The sequence below is a fragment of the Archocentrus centrarchus genome, chromosome 21 (genome assembly GCF_007364275.1).
Source record: "Archocentrus centrarchus isolate MPI-CPG fArcCen1 chromosome 21, fArcCen1, whole genome shotgun sequence".
NCBI lineage: Eukaryota > Metazoa > Chordata > Actinopteri > Cichliformes > Cichlidae > Archocentrus > Archocentrus centrarchus.
In genome coordinates this window covers 35,025,885-35,052,503 of record NC_044366.1, presented here as the reverse complement: position 1 = coordinate 35,052,503, position 26,619 = coordinate 35,025,885, and the positions used below count along the sequence as shown (strand labels likewise).

The 26,619-nt window shown below is 40.3% G+C and overlaps 1 protein-coding gene across 3 annotated transcripts in view; it reads right to left on the bottom strand.

Moving 5' to 3' along the window:
* The window catches only part of dgkg (diacylglycerol kinase, gamma), a 157,304-nt gene that overhangs the window by 102,682 nt on the left and 28,003 nt on the right, over positions 1-26,619 (bottom strand). Inside the window, exons 4-12 of one of the 3 annotated variants that reach the window (XM_030757799.1) lie at positions 11,344-11,494; positions 7,374-7,436; positions 6,720-6,983; positions 3,538-3,690; positions 3,000-3,049; positions 2,486-2,560; positions 1,927-2,046; positions 1,198-1,315; positions 599-687 (exon numbers count right to left, since the gene is read on the bottom strand). In XM_030757799.1, the coding sequence (XP_030613659.1) occupies positions 599-687; positions 1,198-1,315; positions 1,927-2,046; positions 2,486-2,560; positions 3,000-3,049; positions 3,538-3,690; positions 6,720-6,983; positions 7,374-7,436; positions 11,344-11,494 (1,083 nt within the window). Of the gene's footprint in view, positions 1-598; positions 688-1,197; positions 1,316-1,926; positions 2,047-2,485; positions 2,561-2,999; positions 3,050-3,537; positions 3,691-6,719; positions 6,984-7,373; positions 7,437-11,343; positions 11,495-25,532; positions 25,545-26,619 lie in introns of those variants that run through there. The other 2 variants (XM_030757798.1, XM_030757797.1) reach the window with 2 other exon arrangements.

Below are 26,619 nucleotides of genomic sequence, written 5' to 3'. Positions count from 1 at the left end.
GAGCAATCATCTTGAGGAACCAAGGTATTATCTTGTGTCCACAAGATAATACCTTGGTTGAAATAAACCAGAAGTATCCTATTGCCCTAAATAATATAACATAAAAAAATTCATTCATATTTCATGTTCAAAAAGGCCGTTCCAGTTAAAAGGTTTTGCAATGGAGAAAAAAACATAGCTTTTTTATGCGACTGAAAACAGCTTGATAAATGGGTTAAATAAAAAACAGATTAACTGTTTTGGTAATCTGTTTTTTATTTTATTTTATTGCTAATAAGTAATCTAATATATTAAGTTCATAATTAGAGGAAGCTTTCGCCAGAGGCCATCACTAAGCTTTAGTCAGTCCAAAAGGAAAGAAATGTGCTCTACAACCCTGACATGAGTCAGAGTAATCATTCCTCTGCACGTCTGTGCTAAAACACAGATAACCTTACATCCCCACATCCCCCCACATCCCATGATCCTTGCATTTCTTTTAAAAGAGACCACAAGCCAGCGGGAATCTACTCAGCAGAGAGTTGGTGATCCTGTCTCATTAGCCAGCAGCATCAGTGTGTGCAGAATGAACCCTTTCATGAGATGTGATTGTACTTACGTTGGTGTGTCTACGTGACTTGGCGTAGGTGCTGATGCAGGCAGCGATGTCTTTGGACACACAGCGTTCATGTACTGTGTACTTGCATACTAAAGGAAAACAAGAGACAACAGTTTGAGTGAAGTTGCTATATATCATAAACAAGCTTCAGAATTTTCAAATATTTCTCTGACCTTCTCAAATGTTTTTGTCTTGTGCAGTAATGCCAACTAAAAACATGTTTGGCAGGGAATTTAATAAGAAGTTAACTACATTGAAAATAATTTCAGACAATGTATAAGTACTTCCAATCAACAGTGACAATAACATCAGCCCATGATAAGTGGTTCCTGCATGGGAAAATTCAATCAATTATGAAATTACACATAATGGCATTGTTAATGTTCTTTTAATGCTGGCTGTGAGGACTTTTAATTGAAAACAACACTAACTCAGACACACTCAGGCATGACAAACTGCCTAAATTTCAGTGTGCTGTAGGGAGCGACGGGAAAAGCAGACCAAGAGATTGAAACAGTGATGCTGAAAGGAGGAAGTCAGAGTAGGAGAAAAAGGACACCAAGCGATGCAAGCAGACAGGCAGACAGCGGGAGACTTACAGGAGCAGCAGAGGCCCTGTTTGCGCACTCCGAGAAGCATGGTGTGGCAGTAGTTACAGTAGGCCGGTTTGTTGAAGTGCTTGAGACGCCAAACATGCTGCCCATCTTCCTGCACGTTCTAGGACAAGACAACAAGAGGGACATTTAATATGGGACATGAGTTATTCTCCATTTCAGTGAAAGAAACAATCTGAAAGATATAAATTCAGTTTTTTGCCATGTTTTCTCTGTTTACACGTAAAAGCAGAATAACTGGTGAAATTCATACAGAATTTCTGCAAGGAAGAGCGGGAAAGAAAAATTCCAGGTCTGAAAAACTCTAAATCATCATTTAAAACATGTTTACTGCCTGGTACAAAAGATGGTTTTGTTCTCTATGGAAAATAAAGAACAGCACGGTGGTGCAGTGCTTAGCACTGCTACCTCACAGCAAGAAGGTCCCGGGTTCAGCTCCACCACCTGGCTAGGGCCTTTCTGTGTGGTGTTTACCTGTTCCTGTGTCTGTTCTCTCTGGGTATTCTGGCTTCCTCCCACAAAGCCATGTGGAGTTAGATTAACTGGGTGTTCTGAACTGCCCATAGTGGATGTCTATGTTAGACTGGAGATCTGTCCAGGGTGTCCCCTGCCTCTCCCCCTATTACAGCTGAGATAAGCTCCAGCACCCAGAGAAAAGATTCAGTCTAAAATCTTTAAAAATCAGGCAGCGCACACACACACACACACACACACCGTATCCATGCCCAACAGGACCAGCAAGGGGATGGTAGTGAGGCCTCCTCTGATCCACTCCTCTAGGGTGACTGTCCCGTCTCGGTCGTAGTCGATCTCTTCCATCATCTCTTTCAGTATCTAAAGAGGCAGAGGCATGGTCTGTAAGCATTTGGATGATGATACATATTTTTGTCATTTTGCTTCTACACACCACTTAGTGCAATAATCCCTTCTACACTTTAGAAGAACCCCAGCGTAAAGTGGCACAAAGCGGTTCCTGTACGTTCTGTATAGAACAGTGAATTGTGTACATGCTATTACTGATGCAACAAATGAATGCTAAATACAAAGTCAAGTTAATACACTTAGAAATAGATCGATTTGTGAAAATATGTTTAAAATTCTTTCTCCAAGTTGTTGTTCTTGTACTATTTTTAGAACTAAAATCAATTTCATGGGTGTCAGCTGAGGTCTTGGCTGACATTAAGGGTGTGTAAACATTTGCAGAGAGGCCTATATATGTTTCTCCTTCTGCTCTCCATCAGACTTCAGTGCAGCTGAGAGTGTATTTGCTCACCGGTCGCAGTTCTGTTGAGTCCCACTCCAGATACTCTGCCACATGCACCATTTGATTAATGATGCGATCCAGCTCCTATGTAAGGACAGACCATAGGGGACAACGAAACTATCATTTTAGCTTTTAGAATAACTCCTCATTTCAAGCATGGAGGAAGTGCCTATCTTTTCCTGCTTGAGACATGAACAATCTTGTATGTTATTCACTGTTAAAGGAATTGCGCAGAAAGTGAAATACAAAGTAGAAAAAAGTCTGAATGTATTATGTATTCCTCTCTTTGTATAAACTGTGCCTCTGTTTATGTGATCTTTGTGACACATGGCTAATATTAAACTTAGGAGATCCATTACAGCTGATCTTATGTAAACACAAGGTTGTCACTGAGTGTTCAGGTTACTATTCTTGGAGCTGCTGTGCGCAAAGGGTAAAGAGAAGAGAAAATACACAGACACAGAAAGACTGGGTGAGACAGAGAAAGGCGAGGAGGATACAAAAGCAAAAGGAGTCCACTTACTGAGCTGTCCAGGACCCCGTTGCCGTCTGTGTCGTACAGCCGGAACATGACTAGAAGGAAACGAGAGAACAGAGATCCCATGATGACTCAGATAATTAGTGGCTCTCGGAAGCTGTAATGTTCATTCTTGGCCATTCTCCAGATGGCCAGTGGGTTAAAGAAGTGCTTCTTCTCTACTGCAGCAATGGGACCAAATAGAAGATTAGCCTTGTTAGTCGGTGCCAATATAGCCACAGACAGTAAAGAAGTCAATTGGGCACAGCGGGGCTTAAGTATGTTACTGACCTGTCCTGTGTGGGAGGTGTTAGTGGCGTATCTAAGGCCCTGGAGACACAGCCAGATGGAAGGAAGAGCCTTATTAATCTTGCTGTCAACCTGAACTAGCAGGGTAGCTTTAGAGGCCTGACCACACACACACTGCACATGTCAGCTGCTCAGTGCCCCCCCACCCCCCTCCCCACTCACTACCACACACACACACACACACACACACACACACACGCGCGCGCACGCGCGCACCTCCATCCCTGACACTCACACTCCAGCTTGTCTTCGGGCGTCCCCCTCTCAAGCAGGGAAAGGTAGCAGACGATGTCTTTGAGAAAGACCACCTGGGGCGACGGCAGTGGGGAGCCTCTCTGGGGTGATGGGCTCCTCCGCAGTGACAAATGCTTCTCAGAGTGGGTCCTCTCTGTTGATGTACAACACAAACATTCAAAGATACTCATAGCGCCCATCACTCTTTCCACTCCTCTTTGGTTCTTCTGGTGAAATTAAGCATACACAGTGAAAGCACTTGTAAATCAAACATCTATCATCCCTGTGCAGCAGGCAGAAAAGAAACAGAGCAGTGGAGAACAGGTGGACTAAACATTTGCAAGATTTCACCCGTTGACTTTAAAAGAGGTATAAAGAATTTTGTGAAATCACCGCCGGGCACATGTTCTTGTTTTTAATAGGACTGTGTAAACATTTGGCATTTTACTCACTATTTATTGTTCTCATTTTATTGTTGTAAATTTATTATGTTTTGGAAACAGGCCTCTCTTGGGACTACCTGTAGAAATAAAGGTTAAAAAAACAGACCAAAACAATATGGCATCATGTGATGGGATGTTCCTGGATCAGCAGCATCTAGATGGAATGAGTCAAGTTAAATAAATACCACATTGCAGTACACTCAAAACACGCTGCTCATTCTGCCTTAGCTCATGTAAAACACAGATCGCTTTGCAAACAGTTCTTTTAACAGATTTCATTTATTACTCATTAAACATAAACCAGGAACAAAACTCAGATAACTAAACTAAGAAGGCCAGAGGATACAAACAAACCATAACTACGAACACAACCAAGAAAACAGCAAAACCCCAGAATATTACAATAAAAGACACTCTGAAGGCAAACAATACTCAAAATTACAAAACTACAGTAAAGTGGAAATGAAACAGTGACTTTACATAACAGAGGTCAAAGTTCCAAAACCAAAACTCCGACCCAGGATCACAACACCTTGGTGCTGATGGGTATTTTTCTCAAAAGCTTTTTAATTTCTGTGGTGTTTAGTTTTGTGTACCGCAGTTAAAAAAGATACAGAATCTTAAATGCATATTAAGAATAAATAAGAAACTTTGACAGTAACAAAGATCAAGCTGAATTGGATTAGATCCAACTCAGTGTCATTGTGCACACAAGGCACACAACGAAATGATCGTTCCAGATCACTCATCCAGAGACGAGCATCTGCAGTCATGCAGCCAGAGACCGGCGCTACCGATAGGCAATGTGGTTTAAGTGTCTTGCCCAAGGACACAATGCAGTGCAGGGACAGGGGCTCGAACCGGCAACCCTGCAAGGTGAGCACCTACACATTGCGACACTGCCAATAACAAGATGAATCCGAAACAAAATACAGTTATAAATAATTAGCAATTTCTAATACACGGTCACAAGACAACCACTGAACCATCTCTGTGTCAGCTGAGCCATGCATCTCACTGATGGAGACTGTGATAATTAAAAAATGTAATTTCCAAGCATTACACTATTATTTTACAGTGTACATACACTAACCTATAACAACAACAACACGGCTTCACACCATAAAGGTTTACAGCACTGCGCTGTTGAGACAGGGCTTAAACAGTGTCCTAGTACCTTCAGTAAATGAGTAATTAAATCTGATTGGCAGGTGAGTTCATTTTTGTGTGCTGCAGTGTGGTGTTGCTTCCAGCTGATGGCATGGAGACACTCAGTCATAAGAAAATAATGACATGCCACGTTCCCACTTACACCCTCTTTGCATTCCTATTTCCTTTTCATCCCTGTGATGTATTCATGGTGCAGTTGTCAAAGTTCATCATCTAGTCAGAGATACTGAAGAGGAGTGAGAATAAACACAGTGGCATTTTTCACATGGCATATCATTTCACAAGTATTTTTCAAAAACCTCAACAAATATCAGCAAACATAAAGTTTTTTCTGTGCAGTTTGTAACACATTGGATCCTGGTAGCTTTCCCAGGGAGAAAACAGACTTAATGTTAGAAAGAGAGGAAGATGAGTCATTTTCAAAGGTAAAGACTGCTCTGACATTTGAAAAACTGGAAACTTTGCTTACCTGTAATGTCCAAATTAATTTTAGAGTTTTTTAAAACAGATATTGGATACATGCATCTTGCTGAATTCAGTTGTCTAAAGCCAGAAAATGCAGAGAATCCCAGAGCAGCAACAGCACAGGTCAGATATTACAGGACCACAGCCTGTAATATCCACCAGAGCTCACGGTACAAATTATTATGTGACTTTTTTTCTCATGCTGCACCACAACACCTGCTGAATTTCACTTTAACCCCCTGTGTTTAGAATATAAGATTTACTGTATAAAAGGGTCATCTACTGGCCACTGCACATTATTCAGCATTCTTACTTATTACAGAAGTCTGTTAGTGTGAAATATAACCATGTCCTCTTCTTCAGCCTCTTGTCTTTCTTGAGTTATGACAAGATGTCAGAGGAATGTCGGCAGAGCCAACAGCATAGCAACAATCCTGAAGGTGAAAATTGCTTAATTAACCACCACCACACTAACTGATTTGAAGTATTTATTGGGAGTATTTATTTTACCATAAAAGTATGCTGTTTAGATTTCGATTGTCACAGCACTGTTTTATGATACAGACTGCATCATTTGGATGTTTTAGAGGCAGATGCTGTTGATGTTGATTGTGAGGAGTATTATCATTTCCTTTCATGACATTCAGAGATGATTTCCATCTCTGTATGTCACTGCTACCTAAGACACTCCTGGGTCATTTGGAAGGACTGTTTGACCATGAGCCTGAAGATTTAACTGACATTTTTAAAAATGCAAGCAGCTTTCTTATTAAACTGCATATGTGGAGTGCAAAACAGGAAGTCTAAGGGAGAAAAACCTTTCACAGATTTTTGAATGGTAAAACTTGCACATTTTCTACTTGGCAAACATTTTCCTTCTTACTACCAGGATTTGCTTTAATTCACATTTGTATCACACCCCTGCAGTGGATGTGTTCACTTCTTGATAAGTTTTAGCATCCTTCCAGGACATAATATGGTTTAGCACTCAAACTCACAACTATCACTCATAACAGCACATTTTTTGGCACATCTGTCATGTTTTGATCACACTGAGAGCCAAGTTTATAACAGTTTTCTCTCCTGAGCCTGAGCCTGATCTTACCTGGTGAAAGTTTAGGGGAGACTGGTGACTTGGCAGGGCCAGCGTTAGGGGTCAGGGCATTGCTGCTGCCCTCTGAGTTTTTGACCCGGGTGCAGGGTGATAGGTGGGGCCCCCCAGGTGTGTGGGCTCCTGTCCCTGAACGCTGTGAGGAGGAACGAGATGAACAAGGGGAGGTGGTTGCTCCTGAACCCGCTGTGCTCATCACGCTGGAGTGCTCCGGTGTGTGTCGGCTTATTGCAGACAGGATGCTTTTCCCGTTTATCCCTGTTGGTGCAGATACACAAGAGGACAGAGGGGAATGAAACAGAAGAGAGGGATTTTTAAAAAGGTGTTTAGCTACACAGCAATGGTGCTAGAAGAGAATGGTAGTAAAATGCAAGGAGTAACATAAGCACAGCTGATAACTTCACAACAACAACCCAAATACAAAAAACTGAAGCTGCACAGAGGTAAAGGAAGCAGGTAAGATGCTGCATTAAAACCATACACTCAAAAAAGCATCACTGTTATCCACCAGTCCACAGGCAAAAGACCATGAACTCACATCAGCACAACATGAGCAAGCAACCACCAAGGGAGCAAGAGGCTACAGCCCACAGGACTCATGTCCCATTAAGATGACATCACTGTGATGATACAAGCTTGTTCTGGTACCTGTAATGGGGGCACAGGCCACTTCAGTCTGAATAGAGATGCCTGCATCAATGGAGCAGGCTTCTATGGTCCATCATTGATTTGAGGGGAAAAAGACAGTGGTAGATGCAGCAACAATGAGTGAACATCAGTGACGATGGAGTGCTCCTAATGCCTTACATATGTGGTATCTAAGAACAAAGAATGCTCCCAGAAACCTTATCAAAATAAAAGTCCAATTTCTGGAGCCTTTGTTGAGCACAGAAAACTAATGTTTCCACTTCAATTAAGAAATAAAGGATTATATTATATGTTCAGGCAGAGGAATATGTCAAATGAGAAAACAGAAAGCATCATATCACATGTAGTGAAACATTCTTTATAAAGTTTATAAAGCAGCATAAACCTGGGGCAACATGATTTTTTCTTTCTTCTGACATAAATTGTGAAGATGAAGTATGCTATAAAAAAATACGTACCAATATGAGGTTATTCCTTTTGCATAACTGGATGATATTGAAGGATTTAATCAGTACTTTAAGTTGCTCTGTGTTACTCAAGATGACCACCAGGTGGCAGTGCAGGCTCAAACAGCTGAGGAACACAGAAGCAGCCACAGACTCTGTACCCACTGAACTCCACGATCAGCCTCAGGTTAATGTTGTTCACTCATTTTAGGAAATATGAAGAAGTTAAAGTGAGCTGGATGAGCTCTCTTACTGTTGTTACTGTCAGGCTTCCTGAGATGGGCTCATAATGGATTTGCTTCTGCACACGCTGCCTGTTCATGTACCTGCCTGTGTACTTTACACCCCTAAAAGAGGACGAGTAAGAATATCTGCGAGGATGGCAAAATTAATTCCAGCCTCACACAGAATATTTGTTCCGTGGTCTACAGGTCCTTAGTGGGTTTTTTCTTCTGATTTTAGTGGTTTTCTCTTGTATCTTTTTATGTGTGTTTGGTTTCTTGATCTTCATTTTTTAGAACTTTCATTATTTTTCATAATCTGGATTTTGTTGGTATTACTGCCACGTCTCTGTAAAGCACAGCACAACACATGTATCCTGACAAACTAAATGAAAATCAATTTTTAAATTTGCAACAACACACTGAGATTAGCTGAATATGAGATTTTATCCTAGTGAGTAGCAATGATCTGGAACTTTCCTGTCAACTGTGAAAATATGCTACATTGGACAATTGAAAATTAGGATGGGGATTTCCTGCTGTTTCACATACAAATAATTAAAGAGTAACTGTCCTAATTGTATCTCAGGGACATTCTTGTAGGACTCATCTTCAAGGAGCTCAACAGGAACGTTACCTGGAAACAAGTATATCCAAGGCTTTAGGGGCCATGGGGAAAACAAATAAGAATGACAGCAAGATTTGTTGTACTGCCATTTCTGCATTTGTCAGAGAATTATGTCAGACTTAAAGGACGACACAGAGACAGCGAGATGGCAGGAAACCTAGGTCTGTGGGACTCACAGCTCCAGTGCTGCTCCCCAAAGTGACATTCTCTCAACTCACATTTTGCCTCTCTGCACTTGTTGCCTTTTACTTTTACAAGCTTTATAGCACATAAATAGACTCCTAATTCAACAGTCCATCTGTCTCCTCAGCTGCTCTGCAGTGAGGAGCAGACAGGCAGATCTTGGTGCCTAGGCCCACGCAGCACTTACAGAGCGGCACCAAGGCAGAAACTGTTTACATACTGTGCAGAGGACAGAGAAAGTGACCCGGGGTGTCCTGTAGATGTCTGTGCTCATGTGTGCTTTTCCCCTTGTCAGTGTGAAGCTAGTTTTGCGTCAGTGTTCATGTGTGCGTCTTTGCTCACTAAGAAGTTTTAAATATAGGCTAATTTGCAAATGGACAATGTGACCTGCCTGTCTGACTTTGTAATATTTTTCTGTTGCTGACGTCTTTGGTGTTAACAGAGCAGCTGTTGTGATGTTTCTCAGAGATGAATTACCAGTTACAGAGAGTGGCTGGTACTATAAGTAATATAATAATCAAAGAATCTCAAAAGATTAAATGATCAAGTGTTTCAGCAAACACAGCCACTGTGAAACCACTCGTCACTTGCTTTAGATTAAGTCTATACAGTAATCTTTGCTGTAGAGAGCTACTTTCAGTTCCTCCCTTGCCATAAGGGGCCACCACAGCACATGTTCGACTTTGATAGAGTTTCACACCAGATGACCTTCCTGAAGCAACCCCAAAGGGGATTTGTGCCTTTGGCTGGAATCATACTAGTCACCTCTCGGTTACTGAACAAATGTATTAACCACTAGAACATTGGCAGCACATGCAGTAAGCTTTGCTGTAAACCCGTGAGCCTGTGGTCTCAGTAAAAATGCTAAATAGCCTGACAGAACAGCCAGCCAGCCAGTGAACTCCTGTTGCTTGCCCTCATAGCTGATTCACATGCTCAGTAAACTTTAAGACACCTTAAAAGTCAAACAGTGCCAGTACAAGAAACACCAAACCCCACTAATAATGTTCAGTTACAGCTGCAAGGTTTCTGCTCACTGTGTCCACAGGGGTGCTTTTTGATGCAAGAGATTCATATGCTGCTTTCCAGCAATGGATACAGAATGGGTGTGCCACTAGGACAGGTCGCAAGAGATGACTGATATGTGTTGTCCTTGTCCTAAAGCTTCCCATCAGCATGCAGGAATCCAGTTACTGATTGGACAAACACATTCTCATGGGCTATCTGTTCCTGTATTTCAAACTGGACCAACATGGCCGCCTGACTTTCTCTTATATTGTGCAAGGTGAAAAAGAAAGCCATGGAAGTGGTGAATCTATCTCTGCTTTAGACTGACAGTGGCTAGCTTAAAAGCATTTGGGAGTTTCCAGAGGACGGTCAGTTATGCAGTACCCCCTGATTGCATAAAGCAGCCTAGACCTTAACTTCATGCAGATCAAGAGAAAGCAACTTGACACCCTGTCACTGGAAACAAAAAAGACATTACTAGAACCAATTTCAGTTGGATAAATGATAGATCCTGTGATATGAACCATTTGGGTCCATTCTAGTTGATCTGTGGTTGCAAATATCCAGCTCCTCCACAACCCTGACTAGGATAAGTGGCAGAGGATGGATGGATGGATGGATGGATGGATAGATGGATGGATAAAGAAAGTGTCCAAACCATAGACTGTGAATATGAAGACAGAAAGCATGGAAGCTCCCATACAGTAAAGCTAAAATATCTTGATTGCACTCTGGTTTCAGTTTACAGTATAAGTCACAAACTCCGCCCCTGTTAGCAAGTGGGATATGAGCCAAACTAAAAGATTTTAAGCACATGCATACACATGAAAAATAGTACTGCTTTTGTCCTAGCTGTCCTAACTGATATCCTGAGGGATATGGGAGCCAATGCAGGGTTTTTCACCAAGGTATTGCATGTTTATAGGGCAAACTTAAAAATTAGCAGAAGTTCATGCTAATGTTAAAGCTAGAAAGCTTAAAGCACAAGCAGTTTATGAGGCAGAAAAGTAACTTATATGTGGGTATGTAGGTAGCTAGCCAATGAGCTACACACCATTGGAACGCTGTGTTGGATCTGACAAGTCCTCCATCCTGAAGAGGAACACTAGTTATATTATTTGCTCTATTTGGTTAGGTTTAGGGAAATGGCAGTTTGACAATGTTTGGGAACAGATCAACATTTTGGTTAAAATATGGTATCTTTTTTTAATCATGGTTGCAATCATAAACACTTACTGTATTATATAATGGAGCATTCTCAGTTAAAGTAAGGGTTGAAATCTCAATGACTGTATGTGGATTTTTTGCCAATTTATCCTCAGTCTTGATGTCCTATATCTGCACACTTTGTTGCCCCATGTTACCTCTAATAATGTAACAATATTACCTTCTTACATGCACTCCCACTAGATGTGCTGGGTGAACATTATTTACATGATAGGAAGTGTTTAAAGATGAAAAGTAGAAAAACACAAGCACCCTACCCAATAAGCTTGTTCCTGCTCGAGACTGGTCTGGAGAACAGCCTCCCGTCTTGCTCTTGAAGGAAGTAAAGAGATGTTGACACAGCTCTTCTGGAATGTCATTCTCCAAATACGTCACCATGAAGAGCTGGAAGCCCTCATAGTCAATGGGCTGCGTGGGAAAGGAAAGGAAAGAGAGGTTAACCGAATTACAAAGGCACGTGTATGCATCAGTACACCCCATGGATAGAAAAAAATGTGATGATCTTTCCACCATAAGTTGATCTGCCCTGAAATGAGGGTCCACGGTCTTGATTTGGAGTGGCATGCCAGTATTTTCTTAAACAGGTCAATGAAAAAATGGTATCAATCATTTAAGTGAAAATGTTTGCTATAGTGAGGGTCAGACCTGTCAATTGACCACCACAGGACATCTCTTTAAGCTTAGCAATGGCTAAATGGAGGAAAAAATCTTGGTGTTTGGAGACCTGATGGCATTAAAAGAAAATGAAATGATGTGAAGAAAAAAAATGTTCACAGTAAGACATGTAATATTCACATTACTAAGCCTTAACACTGAATACAGAAATGTTATGTTGTTAATGTCCACACACACACTCAGCTTCCTCCCACACAGCAATATGGTGGGTGCGTAGTAGCACTGAACCCAGCAGCCCCATGAACTCTGGCCTTTTCCCTTGGCTGTGTGACAGACCATCTGCAGCGGTAAGGGCGTGGTTATGTTATGTTAGTGGACAGAATGTGCATGCAGTCTGCCGACACAGACACCACACAGCATGCAGAGCCCACTGGGCTGAAGCTTACTTGGTTGAGAACGTCTTGCTTCTGTTTAACAGTTGGAACAATAAGGAGGAAAGGGGGAGGAAGGTAGGGAGGAAGGAGGAAAGAGTGAGGGAGGAGTGGGTAGAAGAAGAAAAGGAGTTAGCTATTTCATGTGAATCTTCAGTGGAGATGGTAGTGACGGTGTCTGACTAGGCTGGCTTTGTCCCAATGGCAACAATTGTGCACCATCAGATAAGAAGACAGGGTGAAACTAAGGCAGTACACTTGGAGGTAAGGTGTAGTGGAAAGGACGGTGGCAAACATGCAGAAATTGTGAGAGCGAGAGAGAACCCCCCCCCCTCTTTTTTTTTTTAGAAAAAACACTGTTTCAGGTCATTGTAAAAATGACTATATAATCAGCTTGTGTGCTGATTATAGAATGAAAACAATATATCTTTAAGTGTCCATATATTGTTATTATTAAACCCTTTATTCAAACAGGTAGTCGCATTGAGATCAAGATTTCTTTTTCAAGAGAGAAGAGTACGTATAATAAAACTGCACTTTATACATGATGACAAATTCAGAAAAACAAAAGAAGTTACAGGCGAACAAATACAACCCTTTAAAATGTTCCAGTGAAATTAGAAATTCTAACTTCATAGTTTTTTGTAGCTCATTCCACTTTACACAGCAAAGTATTTAAATCTATTTTTTCCACATTCAGTGTGAACAAGAGGTACAGTTAATGTTAAAGTGTCCTCAGATCTGATATTACTGTGCTTAAATTCAATCAAGGCAGAGAGGTAGAGCCCTGTAAATAAACATCATACAATGCTGCTCTCTTTGATTTGCTTGGGCACTGGTTCCCAAAGCGTGGGCTGCAGCCCACTGCAGGGGGTAACAACAGAAATTCAGTTTGAAATTATGCACAGTTGCATATTTATATAAACATATTTATTTATATAAAAAGTGAATTGAAACTGGTAATAGGAGGTGGTCAGTTTGGGATACTGCTCATTACTCTGACCTAAATTTCCTGCTCTCATATTGACGTTTGTGTCCAAGTGGCAGGTGGGTAACATACTGGCATTAGCACTTTACATATGACTGGGTAGTATTAGCAATTTATAGCCAACCCCCGTGTTTATTTTATGTTTTTTTTTTAATCAAACACTAGGAAATACATCACTTTCTCTTGTATTTTGATGAGAGTGAAGACAGGCTTCTAGCCAGGAAAATTTCACAGACCGGCGCTATTGGTGACCCAGGGATAGGGGGGGCCCCGTGGGATTTTCTGCTTTTTAAGTGGGCTGGAGCACTCATAACTTTGGTAACCACTGTGCTAGGGAGTACCACCCCACTTTTTCACATAACATGTAATGGTGACTAGAAGAAAGTACAAAAGGAGGAATCACCTGTAAATCATAATGCACAGAATCAAGATATAGAATGGACTGGTTCTTACATAGCCCATTCTATGTCTTGATGTAGATCTAGAAGCATATAAACAATATCATCATAATCAAAATTCAAACAGTTTCTGAAAGCTGAGAAATTGCATTTCACATCCAACATAGGGTTTATTACAGTAAAAGTTTGCAAATGGCAGCACCTTTGACCCTGCAGCCAGGGTTATTATAGTTAACGAAAATGAACGAAATAATGAAAACTGAAACTGAAAAAATATTGTAGTTAACTGAAATGAATAAAAACTATAATTAAAAGAAAAAACGATAACAAACCGGTAACTAAAACTAACTGAAATTATAGATAAACTTATTTTCATTTTCTTGTTTGTCATTTAAAAAAAAAAAGATATGAAATCATTTTTTCCGCTCCCCGAGTTTAAGCTGGGAGCGCCATCGGGCAACTTAGTGCTTGCGTGCTCACCGCGGTGGTCCTTAAAATAATGGCAGCGGTCTGCAGAGAAAGCGGCAGACTCCCATATGGAGTTTTTTGAGTATGACAGCACAGATAGAATCAAGAATCTTGTTGTGGATGATGAAAAATGTGCGGAACACTTCTCAGTCAGGAAAAACCACCAACATCAAAGTCCACCTGAGAAGCGCACACAAGGCAGCTACAGAAACCTGGCGCACCTCTGGAGAAAAGTGACTACTCGTCGAGTCCACGCAGCCCACAACGCTGTGATTGACCTGTTCCGTTCTTGTGAGTTTCCGGCTACTTTATCAGTCAGATAATAACAATCAGGAATAATAATCAAAGCATCAATATAAGGACTCACAAATGTCAGCAAATTCCTGGAGGGAGACTGAAACTATCGGAATGGATGTGAGGGAATGAAGAAAGTGAAAAAACAGGGACAAATATGTTTGCAGCCAAAAAACTGAGCACAAAGAGCGAGGACCAAAAAAGAAGTCCCAGCCTGCACCGCATATAAAACACCAGTACGCGACCACAAGATAAATAACACACACAAAATCCAGCTACACAAGCATAAATGCAGACATGAGGTCGGCCACTTCATTGTGTACAGAGGCCCCAAAGACCCTGCAAGTCTAATTAGCGAACATCTAACCAAGTAGCTCCAAAACAGAAACAGCATCAGGTGGTGAGAACATCAGGATGCAGCTGGATTTGACTCCTTCAAAGAGTTTGTTGTTGTCAAACACCACATGTAGGTGTTGTTAATCTGCTGCATTGAAGCTGAACTTTTTTGGGAATTTATTGTAGAATTTATTGAGTTTTGGAGTTCATATTTTTCTTTCTTTCTTCCTGTTGATGTTCATGTGTGTCCTTAATTTTACACACATTTAGCATGTAGTGCTGCTGTCTGTGAACAGTTGGTTGTTGAATATATTTCTTTAAAGGGTATGTTTTGTTGAGTTTTTATTACACAGTAGTCACTCTTGTGCCTTGAATCTTGCACCTGACAAAGTATGAAAATACTAAAACTAATACTGAAAGTAACTCAAACTAAGCACGAAACCAAAAATAAAAACTAATAAAAAAAAGAGAAAAACCACTCTGAAAGCTAACTAAAACTAACTGAGTTAAAGAAAAAAGTAAAAACTAAACTATAATGTAATCTAATATACTATAATCTAACCCTGCCTGCAGCTTCAGGGATGGAAATCAGAGCAGGTCTCCACTGCTGTGTTTGCAGCTGCGCTTTTTGCTGATAAACTGGACGCACGGCGCAGTTTATGCAGCGTTTTTCTGCATATGAAGTGCAAAATTCACATCACAGTTTTTACCTGAAAAGTTATCAAATTTTCATAAGCTTGAAATATTCTCATTTTTCCTGATGTCATTTTTGAAGGAAAATATAATTTTATGTTATTTAATGTGTTGAGGGAAAAGTTGCTGTATTCTGACCATTCAAATCATATTGCTGACATATTGCGACTCAGACTGTGGCTTCAATTTTGGCCCTTCAAATGATTGAGTTTGACACCCCTGCAATATGTGAATGACAAACAAGATTTGTTTCTATATAAAAGTCCAGAGTTTGTCTTTAATTTTCTTTAAAAGGTCTTTCACATTTTTTTTGAGTCAGTCTAGCTTCAAGCCTGAGTCCTCAGTATTTATAACAATCAATAGTTTCAATTTTATGACCATGAAGAGACTGAACATAGATGGTAGGCTACTTTTAGGTGACCCTGTAAATATCATACACTTTTATCAGAAGTTAAAACAAGTTTATGTGTGATAAGAGATTTCTGAAATTGATCACAGGCAGACTGGAAATGAAAAATCAAGTGAAGAGCATAAAGCATAAGAGTGGCATATAAAATAATGTCATCCATCCATCCATCCACTTATCCTGTTCAGGGTCGCAGGGGGGCTGGAGCCTATCCCAGCTGTCATAGGGCAAGAGGCAGGGTACACCCTGTACAGGTCACCAGCCTGTCGCTAATGCAGAGACAGACAACCATTCACACCTATGGGCAATTTAGAATCACCAATTAACCTAACCCCACTAACTGCATGTCTTTGGACTGTGGGAGGAAACCCATGCAGACACAGGGAGAACATGCAAACTCCACTCAGAAAGGCCCGGGCCAAGGTGGATTTGAATCCAGAGCTTCTAGCTGTCCTTCTAGCTGTGAGGCAGCAGTGCTAACCACCACCCATCATGCCACACTAAAAATAATGTAATTTTTATAAAAATGTACATTACAGTTTGGGGCCATACTGACAATATTGTTCGCATACAGAGTGAATAGAAGAGGTCCAAAAATAGATCCCTGTGGAACACGTGCACAAATGGCAAGTGGCATTGACCTGAAACCTTTGGAAACTATTGTCTGAACAGTAATCATGAAACCATTTGAGGGACTGTTCATCCAAACAAATGAGAATGATTTTTCATATGAAATGCCACGATCTACTGAATAGAATGCTTTTGATAGATCAATGAAAATTGCAGCTCAATACTGAAGATTATCAGCAGTTTTTGGTAATATTACAGTAAGTACAAATACTGCACTGCTGTTGCTGTGTTATGACATTCAATTCAATTCAGTTCAATTTTATTTATATAGCGCCAAATCACAGCAAACAGTCATGCCAATGCAATTTGTATTGTAGGTAAAGACCCTACAATTAATACAGAGAAAACCCAACAGTCAAAACGACTCACTATGAGCAGCATTTGGGGACAGTGGGAAGGAAAAACTCCCTTTTAACAGGAAGAAACCTCCAGCAGAACCAGGCTCAGGGAGGGGGGGTCACCTACATGACCGTTTGGGGCTGAGGGGAGAGGGACAACACAAAAAAACATGCTGTGGAAGAGAGCCAGAGATTAATAACGACTAATGATTAAATACAGAGTGAAGTATAAACAGAGTAAATAAGGTGAATGCAAAGAAACAGTGCATCATGGGAACCCCACAGCAGCCTAGGCCTATAGCAACATAACTAAGGGCATAACTGTCCTCACTCTTAGATTTCTTCAGGTTTCAGGTGGCCAGTTTACTGTAGACTACCCTATGGCTTATCACGGTGAAAGAGAAGTCTTTTCACAGTTTTGAATATTTGGTGGAGAACGTATGGAAGCAGAGATACTATTTCAGTTAGACAACAAGTGCTTATAAAATAGAATCTGAGTCCAAATGAAGTGATGTGTTGCAAATATCTGAGTTATTAGTCATGTACTGATGATGAAAACAGATTTTTTTTTAAGGAAGAGTGATGAAAGTGGATTAGTTTTCAAATCATTTGAGTCTACTACAGTAATTTTGTATTTGTCTAAAATTTGTCAGTCATATGAAAGAATTCTGGCTTTTCCCAGCCTCCAGGCAGGGTCCCTAGCATTGAGAGCTCTGAAAATGGTTGAGGAGAACCAAGCTTTGGAACGCTGTTTTCAGGAGGCTGTGTGTTGATTTTTCCATGATTATTTAAAACAGAACAATTTGGTCTAGAATTTGGATGAAGCAACCAAGCAAATGGTTTGTTCATAAGTTATTTTTTTTTACATCTGTATAATGTATGTGTGTTGATATACTGAGCACTGCTAAGAAAATATATATTAGAGAGAAAAACTAACCTATGTTTTGAAGAGTTGTCCCTGTTTCTATTAGTTGAAGTAGTAGCTGATGTCGGGGTAACTGTAATCATACTGAGCTCTAATCTAACACAGGTGAAAACAAGCCTGTCTTCCTTTAAACAACAATCTCATAGGTCCTTTTTTCTGGCACTTTTTATGGCCAATACCTACGTTTTAAAATAAAATTAATTGACCTTTGGCAGTCATACACAAACGGTGTGTGAACAACATCTTCGCTTTCCTGAAATCCTGAAGAAATACGTAAATATTGATTTTCTCAGATTTCTGAAATGTCTATGAGGACTAAATGACATCAGATACAACCAGAAAAGCTAAAACTATCATTCTGGAAATGCATGTATGCTATGAACAAACAACTGATTGGAGAACATGTTGGTGAAAACAGTGATGCCTGTGAAGCAACTGAGACTGCATGGAGAATGTTTGCCAACATTTCAGAGCCTCAACAATTTGGGTGTAGTCCATCCACTCAGAGAAATGCGGTATGTTCCCCAAAAAGATTAAAATTATCTATGAAATTGAAGTGTGTGGAAGAATGCTCCTGAAGCCCTGTGTGCAAATTAAGGAGTCTGGAGACCCAACCAAAACCATGTTGGAATCAGACCTGGGATAAAAAAAGATTTTATAATTTTTGAGTATGTCAAAAAGAAGGGTAAAATCTGGTTTCAGTAGTTCTGTTGGCTCTTAATGTGGCTCATGCTGACATCTAGCAAACACTTTATGGCTGTGGGATTTTATCTAGCAGACTTGGGATCTTGTTAATTAGGTCAGTAACTGCTGTTCCTGGAAAACAGTAGGTTCTTAATGAATAATAGTATTCCTTAATATTGAATCCCTGATTTTTAACATCATTGGAGAAACTGGACACCCTGGAGATGGTTAGCACAGTGTAATAAACAGCAACCATCTGTACAGCTGTTTGAGGGTTGCCGATGACCACTCTCCCAAAGCTTGCATTAGAGCTGTAAAGCCTTGACCCGGAGTGAGCTGCATCAACATGTCACTTTTGATAGTGCGGGGCAGGACGTGGGATAACATCCTTCTTGCAGCGTATTGCTTCAGAGCCAAGACCAGGCATGGAGACAATGGAGAGGAGCTTGTTACCGGCTCTGGAGACTGATGTCTTGGATCAGCGGGGGGGAATTCATGCAAATTTATTTTTGAGCTGGATCCTCAGTTGATGTTTGGAGTGACGTGACTACCTCCCACCGTTCTCCTGATGACACTCCAACCATCAACTGGCCCAGTGCATGGTGTAGAGCTGGCTGGGGCCTTGGGTTTTGCTCTTAGGGTGATCCAGGGATCATAAGCCAGACCTGGGGTAGTGTCTGGGATTCCGGTGGTAATGAAACTGGACGTGTCATTTTCCATTGGTACAGGAGCTGAGTGATTGTGAGGGGAGAAGATCGTGTTGGTCCTGTCCTGAACGTCACAGAGGGAGGAACCCATTGCAAAAAAGATGTTTAGCCTGGACAGTAGCAACAGCCAAAAACTCCATTACAAGTTTCTCTTTCTGTTTAAGTTCAGTCTCCAGGCGATGGATGTCATTCTCGGACGAGGTAAGATGGCAAGACTCACACACAGCTATCAATTAGCAACAGATAATACAACTTAAAAATCAACATCCAAAAGTCCAAAAGCCTTTCATCCAGTTAAAATCTTAAAATCTGGATAAAAATGTTTCCAATAACAGAATATAACATAAAATAGTGATAAAACTTATCATATAGTAGTAAAGCCATTCCAAGAAAAGTTTGTTACTATTCTTTAACTAGTTTACCTTACAAAGGTAAAACAAAGCATGTGTAAAACATTGTTTGTACGTATTTATGGCTATAACCAAATTACATTTTGATTGCTCCATTACCTCACAGTTGAATCTTTCATTTCAGATTTCAGGGCCACTTTATTGAAAAGGGGCCACCACGTCTCCTAATGCATGTTTATGGAGGCAGAAGGCTGTGCTCTGCAATTTCACCACAGACCTCAAAATTGTGCAGAGAGCAAACATTAGTTTGTTTCAAACGGACACAGATTTTGTGTCCAGAATCATCACTGGTGATGAGTTGGTTTTCCAGCAAAGCCTCAGCAGTTTTCCGTAGCTGTCAGAGGAGAAGTCAGGTGACGCGCGAGTCCAGTAGGAAGCTTGTCTCTTTTTTTTCCCAACCTGCAAGGACCTGCATGACAAATTGGTCCCCAGAGTGAGACTGTCAGTGTGGAGTTCTACTATACTGTCCGGAGGTGTCTTACAGAGGACATTAAATGGAAACAACCTGAACTGCATGTGGGCTGGTGTGTACCAGCACAGAGTGCAATGAAAACGCAGTGATTGGCCACACAAGCACACCCGCCCTGTTCACCAGATTTGCCTCCAGGCAACTTCACCCACTTCCTGAAACTGGAAATCAAGTTGAAGGATCACCATTTTGGCATACTAGAGGAGATCCAGCACTCCTCACAGAAGCACAAGTACAAAGGGGGCCATAACAGGACTTGTGTATAGGGATCTAAAAATAGCAGCTGCACTGAAAACTGTTTTTATAACCTCTCATATATGTGCTCCCAGAGGAAAAGCTCCTATCAGTACCCAAAGTGTTTGGCGTAGCCGTTCTTGGTGGGTTGCTGTGTTTAAGAGTTCCTGTCCAATGAAAAACAAAACAAAATCAGAACAATAAATGCAAGTAACATGACCAACTATGTCAAAACTGTACAGTCTAACAAAACTCTTGTTTTCCTAGGGAGTGTATTTGGTATGTTCTAAAACTGCAGAACGTCGAGTGGATTCTTTTCACTTTCAAGACAAATACACCTTTAATATTCTGCAGATTTGGAGACTGCTGTAACTGATGCCCATCAGAGAAGAATGCATCATGATGAGGAGCCTCCCTCAGCTCAACACTGCTAAGCTAACCCTGAGGGCTCCCATAGCCTGCCAGGCATTATTCATATCACTCACTTCTCCTTATTTGGCCAAACAAACCACAAGGTTTTAATTTGGTGTCCATTTTGTAGCACAGTAAATTCAGATAAATATGCTCATGTGGACACAAGCCACAGAAAATACACACACTTTTCACATACTACTCAACAGATATACTATATATGAAATCAGGACATACAAAAAGCTGCTTTTTATATTTTGATACAGTGCCTTGAATGTAAGTACCCCAGATGCATTTGCAAACATTTTCATCCCTGTGGGAAACGCTTTTCCCCAGGGTAACCACAGATTGTTCTCCATGTGAGTGGGCTCAAGGCTGCTGATCTGTAAATATCTCCCAAAGGCCACTATGACACTTTTACATGCTTCATTTAATCTTTTTTTAATTATTTTTAATTTATTATTTTATTTTGGCAGAGCTGTAGAATTATTTGATTGTCTTTGTTTAGACATTAGAGGCATTACCATTTCATCCACAGCTCAGACAGTTCATCTAAAGGCTGTCACACTGAAAACACAAGGTCATTTCTGATCAGCTTCAGCCACCTGAGTATAGGACTGCTGAGCCAGGCATGAACAACTGAAGGGGAGAAGAGCTTGGCTTGTGTGCTAAACATAGCTTATAATTAAAAAAAAAAAAAAAGCTAAGGTGTGCTTTTAAAGGTTAAAAGTTGTTTTGTCCTAAAAGAAACTGCTAAAAAAGCCAAAAATTATTCACAAAGTAGAAACTGAGGAAGCGAATTAGTAAATAGATGCCAGTATAGCTCACAAGGTTGAGCAGGAGACCCATCTGCCAAAGACTACTGCAGTAGCCTGGTTTTAAGTTTGCCTCAGATCATTTCCTGCATGTTATTGTCTCGCAGTCTCTCCCTGCTTTGCTGTCTACTCTCTCCACTGTGCTGTCAGACAAAGGCTTAAAATGCCAAAAATAAAATCTTAGAGAAAGAACAGTGAGTGAGACGTTGATTGGATTCATTTGTTAGACCCTGATGCTGCTGCTTGAGCATAATGCAGTCACGTTAACAGAGGAAAAAGAAGCACATCAAAACAAGGATTTGTTTACAGTATATACTTCGGCACGAGGGACGTACAAATAATAGATTGCCTGCAATAAAATCTTACCACCTTGCACTCAGAATCAATGGTAACATCAGTCACCACTGGCAACATTATGTCAGTCACAAGTCCATCTATCCATCCACCCATATATTTTTAATCCACTCACAGGGAAGCACTGGAGCCTATCCCAGCAGTCAATGGGTTTTAGCCGGGACAGATACTGGATAGGTCCAAGTTTGATGCAGAGCTGACACAGTGAGACAGACGGCCAATCACGCTCACAGCTAATTTGGAATCACCAATGAAACTAGCCAATGCATGTCTTTGGACTGTGGGAGGGAAGCAGGAATACCAAGAGAGAACCCACACAGACACAGGGAGAACATACAAAACTCTGTAACTCACAAATATTAAATGTACTTTTAAAAACTTAATGAGAACAACTGGCAATGACTGGTTCCTAAAAATATGAGAAGATGAGAATCTTAACATGCCACACATTATGTAATTTTATCTGCCACCTGTCAGCACCAACTGAGCCCAACTGGAACTGACCCAGTCTGACTGGGCTTGATCAGCCAGCACATCCAAATCACATTTAAAATCAACCTGACAGTCATTAAGTGTGCACCCAGCTTTAAATACATCAAGCATATTTCAAGCACACCAATGATTTTCACATTTCACAACAGCTCTCTACACATATTTACTGCTTTAATTAAACCTCGGCAAAAAAAACAAAAGTACAGTACATGGGAAAATGGAGCAAAGGCAAATGACATCATTATTAAATTGTCATGACTGATGCTTAATAGAGCTTTCACCTGCTGTTCAAAGAAACTGTGGGTGTGATGTTCAGTCTTTGCTTTTCAGTCACTCATCAGTCACTGAAAATTATGGAGCGACTTATGTTTGTTTGTTTTTTTTAATTGAAGAAAACCCAACAACAATGTGCCAATCAGTTTTCATTCTTATTGCGACTGTAAAAAATCAGGACAACACTTATAAATAAAAGCTCAATAAAAAATACCGAGTGAGTGGGAAGAAAGAGAGGTCTGCTTCCTGAGTAGATTCCACAATAGCTGGCATGATGGACTGATGACTCATTCGAGGTTACATGCGCGTGCGTCTGTGCGCACACACACACACACACACACATTGATGGATTGCAGAAGTAGAGCTAGAGTCATTGTGGCGCCAGGTGATGATGGGGTCTTAGTAAGCCCACATGAGCATTAAATTTGGTTCTCTGGTGCCAAATGTCCAGCCAGGCTGTTAGTTGTGTCATCGCAAATACTGAGAAGAATCTTACAGCCAAGTGGAGGTGATAATGAACAGAGGACGAGAAAGGAAGTCAAAGAAATATGAGACTCTAATACGTGAGCATAAAGATGACAGCGAGAGGATAAACAGCTAATGACTACAATAAACAACTAACCATTTAATGATATGATGTAGGTTTTAAGATTTAGTTCAACATATAGGCACAAAAATAACTTGTTAAATATACTGGCTGTGGTTTCAATAAGTACTTTATGAAGGTTAGAGGCTTTTTTGTTATGGTGAATACAAAAGTGCACACTTACTATGGTAAAAGAAGTGTCATAAAAAAAAGATAAACAGAACATCAATTACGCAGTAGGTCATCCAGGTCACAATTCCCAGGCTGTTTCCCGTAAAAAGACAAATGTGACCTTGAGCTTATCCACAATTTGGGTGAAGACTCATTACGTGATTGTTGTGCACAAAATTCTGTCAAATGCTGTACGAGGGGCGGGGTTGGACAGACAGCAGATGCCTCGACATGCTATAAGCTCAGTGGTCCTTCAGCCGTATGAGCTAAAAAAAAAAAAACAACCAAAATAAAACACTCCTGTGATGTGTCTGAAGTCAAAAACAAAGGTCCAGTGTTTTGTCAGCCTATCCATCCAGCCTGGCATCCTCGCTACTCTGAATTTGTGATTCTAAAACTACTCCTGTCTCAATTACTTTGGGGTGTTGAGAGGGTGTTGTCACTTTTTCGAAGGGTTTTAAAAAAAGAACAACTGGTTCTGATAAAGTGCTACATGTTTGAAATTTTTATAATGGGCGGACCAAATAGCATGCTGCATAAGGCATATTTCATGTGTCATACAAACACATTTGAAGCTTTTTGTGTGTCATTTTTAAACTCCAAGTGACGCTGCAAAGGTCAGAGTTTGTGTTAAGGTCAGAGCTAGGCATTATTAACGGTCTGAATGATACAGTATGTAGAAATAACATGAAATGATTTGCAATGTTATTCATACACCATTTTGTGATATCAGTCTAAAGTCGATATGGTTATAATAGTTGTCCCAATAAACAGAACTACTATAACCATATATGTAAATGTAAATTTATTCTGAATACAGTTTTTTATATATAAATGTGAGTGATTTTGCAACACACTCCTTTTTTAATGTTGCTATGAATGGGAAAAAATACAGTGTAATTAGCCAGTGTTGTTTGCTACTTAATTAAGGACATAAGAGGATGCTAGAGATAGGGTGAGATGGAGGCACATGATCTGCTAAAGGGAGCAGTCAAAAGAAGATTTGATACTTTAAGATTATAAATCAGTAAACTTGCAATGTATAACTATGATTGGATTAAACTTTAATTCTTATGTAAGTGGATGAGGAAGGTGTAAGTGTACATGCAAATATAGCTCAACTGATCATGAGGTTTTAATGGGGATAAATTAAAGCCAAAACTTTATTCCTTTTTATAGTTAAAGTTTATTATTCAAGGCAGTTTACCTGGTGATGTGCTGTTGAAATATAACTGCCTGTAACTGGTTATCATCTTCTGTATGTATCAGATACAAACTTTTATTCTGGGACCCTTAATAACTATAACCATCTCGTGGCGCTGCCTTCTGATGTTCAAAGAAACAGTGTGGAGGTGACCTTCAGTCTGTGTGCCTCAGTCGCTCCCAGAGGTGGCAAAAGTACTGACATTCTGTACTTAAGTAGAAGTACAAGTACTTATGTTAAAAAATACTTTAGTAAAAGTCGAAGTACTGGTTCAACTTCTCTACTTAAGTAAAAGTAAAAAAGTACAGGCTCTGAAATGTACTCAAAGTAAGAAAGTAAAAGTAGTTCTTTGGGGGACGTTTCTACCTGCTATTTTTGTGTAAAACAAACCGAACCTCATTATATATTATTGTAATAATATAAAATAATATTACATGAGAATACAAACATTATTCCAATCTAAATTTTAATCCTAATGAATGCACTCAGCTTGAATCTGTTATGTAGGACACAAACTGTTAAAGGGAATTTAAACACAGCTCTATTCTCCATGTCCTCCATAGTAGAGGGTGACTGTGCCTCCACCTAAACACCAACATGAGGATACTCAGGGGTTACAGTGGGATTCAGAAGGTGGAGGAACCCTAAGATCAGCTGTAGTGGCTCTGCATGGAGAGAAGAATCACAGCTTTCTATTGTAGCTGCAGTAAATGATGTTGGTGTGCAGGCTGTGATCAGCTGACCTGCTGCTGCTGCTCTGAGGTTTACTGCTCTGTGTGGATGAACTGAATTCACAAAGATGTAACCCAGTATTTCACAGCTATCTGAGCTGATCTCCATCCCCTACACTGACAGCATACAGGCTGTAGAAATGTTGGATTCAGTGAATGAATCTCAGCATCAGCAGCTTTGATTCAAACTTATCTCTGCTGCACTGATGTAACCTGTAACTCTGACCATCAACACAAACACTGTGCTCCAGTCCAACACAGAGCTTTACTGTAAATACAGTACAACAAGCTAACCTATTTATTACACACTAAACTGCAGTATTTTCATAGAATCTTTGAATAACACAAAGTCAGCATACTTCAGTTTGTTTTCCAGTCCTTACCTTTAAATCTAACCTGTCTTCTTCCTCTCCTGTCCTCTTTCTCCATCTCTGAGTGAACTTCTCTCTCTTTGCTCTCCCTGAAATACAGCAGCTCTTCTTTTAGCTAGCAGACACACTGTGTGACAAACTGCACACACTTTGTGTGTTTGCTGATATTTGTTGAGCATTTAGAAACGTTGCATTTACCTGCCACACGTTACTCCCTTTATGCTCGCTCCTCTTCAGTAGCGCTAGCTAAGCTGTTTATGTGCCGCAGCGCAACTTACGGACTCGGTCCGGCCCGATTTTAGCGCTATAAATGATACATTAATTATATGGGTTTGCGTATTTAATCCCTTTGTACGAGATAAGCCCCGGTGATGGAGGATACGCCAGTACGATTGTCTCTTGTGTGTTATTATTCCTCCGTTTAGGCTCAGATCGTTTGATGACTGACGGCGCACTGACCGGAAATGCAAACTTCTTCTGACGTGTTAAAAAGTAACGAGTCTGTTTGAAAATGTAAGAAGTAGAAAGTACAGATACTTGTGTAAAAATGTAGGGAGTAAAAGTAAAAAGTAGTCAGAAAAATAGATACTTAAGTAAAGTACAGATACCTGAAAAATCTACTTAAGTACAGTAACGAAGTATTTGTACTTCGTTACTTCCCACCTCTGGTCGCTCCCAGGTCATGAGGTCATGATAACACCTGACGACTATTGGTAGCTCACAAACCAGCTGTAACTAGTGAATATCAAGATGTCATTTCACAAAAATTGTACATTTATAATTTGAAAATTTTGGTCATTCCATTTTGGCTTGTAGGTCTTACAGCAATACAGACTTGTAGCGACACATGTTTTTCTCAGGACTCTGTGCAGACATGCGAAAACTACAACTCATGATTCAATAGCTTATAGAACACCTTTAGCAGCATTGTTTTTGTATGATTTTATCTCACACATCATTGTAGAGGAATTTTGGCCCACTCTTCTTTACGTTACTTCAGTTCATTGAGGTTTGCAGGCACTCGTTTATATACAGCTCTCTTAAGATCCTACCACAGCATTTCAGTCAGGTTGAGGTCTGGACTTTGACCGGGACATTG